This window comes from Alligator sinensis, unplaced genomic scaffold (assembly GCF_000455745.1).
Source record: "Alligator sinensis unplaced genomic scaffold, ASM45574v1 scaffold347_1, whole genome shotgun sequence".
Lineage (NCBI taxonomy): Eukaryota > Metazoa > Chordata > Crocodylia > Alligatoridae > Alligator > Alligator sinensis.
In genome coordinates, this window is record NW_005841922.1 from 3,595,945 (window position 1) to 3,603,492 (window position 7,548).

The 7,548-nt window shown below is 45.0% G+C and overlaps 1 protein-coding gene across 2 annotated transcripts in view; it reads right to left on the reverse strand.

Moving 5' to 3' along the window:
- Nucleotides 1–4,721: 4,721 nt before the first annotated feature.
- SLC45A2 (solute carrier family 45 member 2) overlaps nucleotides 4,722–7,548 on the reverse strand; it is a 27,649-nt gene continuing 24,822 nt past the window's right edge. Inside the window, exons 7-8 of one of the 2 annotated variants that reach the window (XR_003092936.1) lie at nucleotides 7,218–7,345; nucleotides 4,878–5,009 (exon numbers count right to left, since the gene is read on the reverse strand). Coding sequence is in view for 1 of the 2 variants with exons in the window: in XM_006019120.3 (XP_006019182.1) it covers nucleotides 4,782–5,009 (228 nt within the window). In the remaining variant the exon portion in view is untranslated. Of the gene's footprint in view, nucleotides 5,010–7,217; nucleotides 7,346–7,548 lie in introns of both variants that reach the window. The other variant, XM_006019120.3, reaches the window with a different exon arrangement.

A 7,548-nucleotide genomic window follows, 5' to 3' on the forward strand; every position in this document is an offset into this window, starting at 1 on the left:
TATTTCTTGTAACCCCCGGGGGCACCTTGGTGAGTAAAGCCTCACCAATTCCCTTCTGTGCCCCCGTGATGAACTTATAGGCAGCCACAAGGTCGCCTCTCAACCTTCTCTTGCGGAGGCTGAAAAGGTCCAGGTGCCCTAGTCTCTCCTCATAGGGCTTGGCCTGCAAGCCCCTAACCATACGAGTGGCCCTTCTCTGGACCCTCTCCAGGTTATCCACATCCCTCTTGAAGTGCGGCGCCCAAAATTGCACCCAGTACTCCCACTGCGGTCTGACCAGCGCCCGATAGAGGGGAATTATCACCTCCTTGGTTCTGTTCGTCATGCATCTGCTGATGCACGATAAAGTGCCATTAGTTTTTCTGATGACTTCGTCACACTGCCGACTCATGTTCATCTTGGAGTCCACTAGGACTCCAAGATCCCTTTCCGCTTCCATGCCCACTTTCTCTTCATAACCAAACTGCAGAGGAAAACAGGAGGAGAAAAGGCAAGAGAAGTTTAAATACAGCTGTGTAATGAAGGAGTCAACAGCACCTAGTTTTATCAGGAGCCATACTGCCGGGAGGGGTAAGAGCAACATTGAGAAGAAGGCAGTGTATACAAACACTGGAGGACTGAGACTGGAAGCCTCAGTACGGTCCTGCAGTGAAGACACAGCTGTAGGTAAGGGAAGACAGCTGACATTTCTCCAGGGACCTGTTATAAGTGACACTAGGTGCATCTACACATGCACTTTTCTGTGGAATTGACTAATTAGCTCCACAGTAAAGTGTCACCGTCTACACTTGTGCCACTATTAGGTGCAGTAAATTAATTATAGTACTTTCCAGGACAAGTTCTATCCTATTGCAGAGTTCTTCAGTGTGCTGAAACATATGTAGACAGTGACCGGGGCTGGCTGGTGCTACAGTGTGGGGCAGGGGCAATGCGTAGAGGGTGCACATGCACCCGTTACGTGTGGCGGTGCACTCCCTGCAAAAAGGTGCTGCCATCTACGAGTGGTCCATGATCGCCCCTGGCCGCTGCCGACACGGCTGGCAGCACCTGCCGGGAGTCATGGACCCATGGTCAGTGCTCGCCACCCCCTCCCCGCCGCCAACAAACAGTGCCAGTGGCATGTGCAGGAGCTCCCCACTCACCATTGCTGGCTCCCGCTGCCGCCAAGCCGTGCCCCCCTAGCCACCAATTGGACCAACTAATGTCCCAGTGGGACCAACTGCAGAGTAGTGAGAGATGTTAGATAAGCTTTCAGGCACAGAGTGACCTGAAGAAAGGCACTGTTGCTGCTTACAAACATAAAACCCCCGCAAATTATAGTGCTTTACTTTAAACTCTGTGTCCCTGTGCTGAGCCCAGCGCATGTTTGGAAGAGGCATCACCTAAGTTGGACCCAGCTCACCCAACGTCTGTGTAGATCAGGTGCTTCAGCGGAGCTTTTATGGAACTTTTATGCAATAGCTGATTGAATCAGCTGTTAGACGGAAGCACCAAAAAGCCCTGCTGAAGTTCCCAGTCTATACAGACACCGCAGAGCTGGGTTGAACTAACGCACTGCTTCTTCCAGTAAAAGCACATGTTGTTTTTTAACATGTCTGTCAGTGCCCAGCATGCCTGAAAGTTTGTCTAACATCTTTCCTAACTATATGGTTGGTCTAATAAAAGACAGCACAATAAAACACTTGCTTTTTGCATGTTTCCTGGACCATCCCAACTCCAACAAAACTCCAGCCCTGCTAGGAAATATCCTGGCAGTCATGAAAGTGTAAAATGTGTCTCAAGGTGGCAGGTCAGTGCAGAGATATCCAAACACTCAGTACCAATGAAGAAACACAGACTGAGCTATTAGGGCAGGCAGGTACTTCATTATCTGATACATTAGATGCCATGTTTGATTGAACAGTGCTGATTAAAAACATACACAAATTTCTGTGTCACCACTCATTACATAATAGTACCTCAGGAGCAGCCATGGCTTAACAGTTAACAAAGCAATTGGATATGAAAGGCATAATACAAATAATACTTCTCTTCCAAAAACAAATAGAGTATTTTGGAAACAAGTAGTAAAATGAACTATTTGAATATGCTTTAGCCATGATTAACAGGGCTGGTTTTGTGCTTCTTATGAGCCATGGCTCTTCAAGTGACTCCATTTAGGAAGAAATGCAGAATCTGTCTCCCCCACTCTTTACTCTTAATCCATAAGGTCCCTTTTGAAATTTCAGTAGGGCTTACTAGACTCTGGATGGAATGACTCAAGATCCACTCCATGTAAAGAACTCTAGCATCATAATAAAAATAAGAATACAAACTCTGTAGTTACATATATACTGGTTTGCCTTCAGGATTTAGTAGATTGGTTTAATGTGTGCAGCCAGTACAATTTATGATAATGTTTTGTTGAATGGAATTAGTTCACAAAAATATTCTGTAAAAGGCTGTGAAAGGAGCAAGAATAATTCAATCAAAGTTTGATCCTTTGTGAAGGGCAGAAGGGGAGAGAAAACAGAGATTAAATTATTCAATCATGGTAAATGCTGTAGCACTCAGCTTGAGTGTTTTAGGTTGCTCACAAATTTTAGAATTTTTGGTCAAGATTTTTTTTTTAAAAGTGCCTAAAGTTTGAGTTTATTTAGGAAATTAAACAAGAGCCCATACTTTCAAAATGGGAATTGCAAGAAGCTTCTCATAAGCTCTCTATATAGATGCTAAACTATGTCTGGCCAAACATTCTTGAAAACTTTAGGGTTTGCACAAACAATACAATTGCATTGAGTTAACAGGGAGCAGCGACTTACCATAGAGAGATTGACATGCAGTTACTGTCTGTCTGCCTGCTCTTACTCCATGTGAAAGCTAAACTGGGGCAGGTTATCCCTGAATGAGTCAAGGATAAGTTGCCCTGGTTTACTTTTCACTTGCTGCAGCGTAAGGGCAGGCAGAGGAGTAGTTAGTGGGGTTGTGCGAAACAGCACCATTTTGTTTCAACTTGCATTTTGCCGTTTCGAACGGACAGTGTTTTGTTTCATCATTTCATTTCATTTCGAAGCACTGCTCCATTTCATTTCATCAAAACTGTTTCAATGCGTTTCAATGTTTTGCCCATAGGCTATAATGGGGAATCATGAACATGCTATAACTTTGTCATTTCTTGCTTGATTCACACAAAAATTGCGAGGATGGTAGCTCCTTCTGAGGGCATGAAGCCTGCCAAGTTTCAAGGAGACAGGTACAGGAGTTTCTAGGAAACTGCACCTCAAACTGCTAAAAGCAAAACTCATGTCACTTGCCGGCAGCAGCAGCTTCCTGTCATCCCGCGTGCACATCTGGGGGCCTGTGCCCCTGGGAGAGCTGTGCCGGACTCCTCCCAGGGTGCAGGCCCCCGGATCTTCATGCAGGATGACAGGAGGCTGTAGCTACCGCCTGGGATTGGCACTGAGCATAGCCCACGCCCAGCACCAGGAAGTCTCTTGTTAGCCCATGTGCAGGTCTGGGGGGTCGCACCCCTGGGAGGAGTCCGGCAGCACTGGGAGGCCAGGTTGAGCTCCATGGGGCTGGCAGAGCTGCTCGAAGTGCAACCCTGGCTCTCCTCGCCTCCCACCGCCAGGCTGCACTCTGAGCGGCTCCACTAGCCCCACGGAGCTTAGCCTGGTGGCGTGAGGTAGCAGGAGAGCCAGTGGTGGAGCAGCTCGAAGCACAGCCCTGGTGAGCGCAGCCCAGCGGGGGAGGCTCCACAGGCCCATGGAGCTGAGCCTGGCAGCAGGAGGCAGGGAAGACCCACTGGCCAGGGCTCTGAGCAGCTCCGCCACTGGCTCTCCACTGCCAGGCTCAGCTCCATGGGGCTGCAGAGCTTCCTGCCGTCAGGCTGTGCTTGCCAGGGCTGCACCTGGAGCCCGGGCTGCACTCCAAGTGGCTCCGCCACTGGCTTTCCCGCTGCCAGGAGCTCTGTGGGACTGGCAGAGCCACTCAGAGCGCAGCCCTGGCTCTCCCCTGATTCCCGCCACCGGGCTGCTTTGAAACGCAAAACATTTTGAAAGTTTCAAAACATTTCGAGTGCCCTCATTTCATTTCAAAGCTGTTTCAAAGCCTTTTGTTTCATTTTGATTTTACTGTTTCAAGCTCAAAACGCATTGAAACAGCTTCAAAACAAAACACCGGTTAAAATATTGCACAGCCCTAGTAGTTAGTTACCATGTTTTGTTCATCCCATTTTCCCATTTACTGATACTGGAGGACCCCCTCCCTGCTCCTGTGAGACCCTTTATCTGCCCCAGCATTGCAGCACTCATGAGCTGCCTGCTACCTAGAGGTAAGTAGAAAAAAAAACATTTAAAGCTGCGTCTATGTCTGAATCAATTCAGAGGGTTCCAATTTGATTCAGAGAGATTAAAGGGTCCTCTGATTCAATTCAGATTCGGAGATTCAGCCACCGAATCAGGCTGAATCTCTGCCAAGTTGAATCAGGGACCAAAGCTTCATTCAGCCCTACTGCTGTGTACAAAAGTGGCTTAGCATACTAACACATTTTGACCAAAGGAAGGGAAGCAACAAAGCAGTTAGAACAGACAAGCCTTCAACTTGAAAAGTTAGGCAATTAGTTGTATCAAGAATCCCTACTTAGTGAATAAATAACTCCCTGGGATTGTAATTACGTCAAATGAATAAAAAAGGGAGGGAACGCTCAGGAAAGACCGGTATGAAAACAGCACCACATAATATACAGATCAGGAGAGGAAATTTGCCCCTGTAGTGATTTATTTCATCATCCATGTGTTGTTCTATTCCACGTATCGTACAAACAAAGCAACAAAGCAACAGCCTATCAATGACACAGCCGATGCGGAAATCACGACCACTACAACACTGCCAGCAGCACTGACCAAGAATCCTAGGCCCACTCCAACAATGATCTGTGCCAGCTGCACCATGCAGGTAAGTGCAGCACAGTCAATTCCTTTCCCTCGCCCAGGGTCTTCTGCTTTTCCTTTATGCTGCTGCTTCTGACTCTGCAAGAAAGCATAAAACAAACCCTGGTCAAATGAGACGAAACTGATTGCATGCAGCTCTTGGCAGCCCATTTATAAATGCTTCTCCTAGAGGAGGCAGATGGTGCATGAAGCATCCTAGCAGGCTCCTCGTGCTCTCTTTTTTGTCTGCCAATGCCAGATTCCAAGTACAAGAGTCAGTGTTACAACATAAAAATGACCATTACAAGTCATTACAAGCAACAATAGGGTGTTTTTGGGAGAGTTTAAAACTGTAAATTGTCCCATTTCTCTTGCCAATCACCTCTTTCTCTATACCCTATTGCAGGATGAGCTTGGGGATATTTAGTCTCGTAGCATGACTTGAAGTTGAGCAGATTCAAGGCAGCAGGATCATTTCAGAGTGTAGGACCCCTCATCAAGTCTGCCTGTCTTAAGCTTCCTCAGGGTAAATTAGGGATGTTAGTGTTATGATCTGAACTACCACAGTAAACATATGACTAGTGTGTACTGCTGAACAGCAGCCATTTTCTCTTCCCCTGCTATGCAAAAGCATAGCGCAAAGCTGAATTTAGCACTCCACATCTAAGCAATGCATAGCTAATAGTCTATTAACCACTGGAGGCAAAAAATACAATTGATTTAAGTTTTATCTTGAGTCTTGTGGCTACACTTCTCCAACACTCTGATTTCTTTTGTGAAATTAATCCTGAAGTGAGAATCTGCACATCCATATTTCTGCTGTTAGCCTCAAAAATACAGAAGGCAATTCATTTCAAAGTCACATTGTCAAGGCACTGTGGTAGGTAAGCAGCCATGCCCCCTCATGCTCCTTACCACAAAGGAAGCTCATTCCTTTCTGTAAATGCTTTTCATATTGGATTGGAAAAATGTATTCCATTTTAAAAGGAGTATGGGAAATTCAAATATTAGAATCTTCCAAATCCAGTACATTCAGCTGGACTTGACTATTTGGGAATAACTTGTATCTAGTGCAGTAGACAGAACTGAGGGCCAATATTCTAACCCCAGATGCAGTTTACGTTTCATAGAATACATATGAATGGGAAAAATCTGCTCTCTGTTCTAGGATTTTCTTGAACAGTGCAATCTAACTGCAATTGTTTTCGACTCCATTATGCAAAAGCTTTTCATCTGAAGTATTTCAAACCCTTAGATCATAAGTTTTATTGAAATGGCAAATGTTTGCCAGCTGTGCCTACTCTCTAAATGTACCTGTAGTAATAAGGACAAGTGTATCAGTGTTTTAACAAATGCAGTCTGTGACTTGACTCTTCTTAGTCATTCCATCATGTATAGTAGAAGTTAAGATAAACTAATACAATTAAGACAAAATAAGCTAATGTCCCATCAAATCTCCTAAAAATAGCAGATATCAAAGGAAAACCACTTTTCTTCTGATTATATCTTTGATGATATTAGCTTATTAAATATGAACTTCATGGTATCTTTTAACTCACTTGCATCTAGTGATCTAGACCAGTGGTGCTCAACCTTTTGCTCCTAAAGGCCAGATGAGTGGCGCAGGGCTGGTCTGCAGGCCAGATCAGGCCCTGGGATAAGTACTGCCTCCTCCCTGCCTCATGTATTAGGATTGGGTCTCGGGGACTTGGTACTTGTTCCCACCCGCATTGGTTCTGGAGAATTGGCAGCAGGGAATTGGTGGCATTACTCCCCTACCACCAAATTTCCAGACCCATGGGGAGCCCTAAGAGCCAGATGAGACTGTGCCGTGGGCCGGATCTGGCCAAGGGGCAAGAGGCTGAGCACCCCTGATCTAAGCTAAACATGCTTGAACTTATTCAGAGCTAGATTTGGATTCTTGCATCTGCTTCCTAATCACCACAATGGTTTGATTCAAAGCTTGGGATATGATTCCCATGAGTTTTGAAGTTCAGTCCATCACTTGTTAAATCTTCCTGAAATTCTTAATGGCAGGGCACCTCAGTGGGCAGGAACAGAGAAATTAATAGGCAAAATTAAAAATTAATTCAGTAAAATATTTCATCCTACAGAGAACACCCTCAGGATTCAATGGAGCATACAGTTTCCTGTAGTTGTCTTTCAGATCTCAGTGCTTAAAAGGCACCACTGTTTACAATTTCACTTGCTCTCAGTCGTACAAAACAGCAGGGCATTTCTACATGGCCTCAATCTAGCTTTGCCTTGCTTGTAATTTTATATTTATATTATGGTTTCATTGCTTACATTTGCATTTCATGTATTCATCTCCTCAAATGTTCCAGTCCCAGTATATCATGAATCATTTTGTAAAGATAAGGTCATCAAACTTCACGTTCATCCTCCTCCTTTCAGACTCTCACAGATGTAGGAAACTTTGAAAAAGTTTCCACGAAAGGCATTAACACCTTATTCAACACAACATGAAAACCCTACTCTAGCCAGGAAAACAATTGAATTGAGTGGAAGGTATGCAGCCCTTAAAAGGGTTACTTTAGGAGCAATATTAGATGCTGTAGGGGACTAAACACAGACTCCAGACATTTTTATAATGTAATGTCCACTGCTACATTGTAGG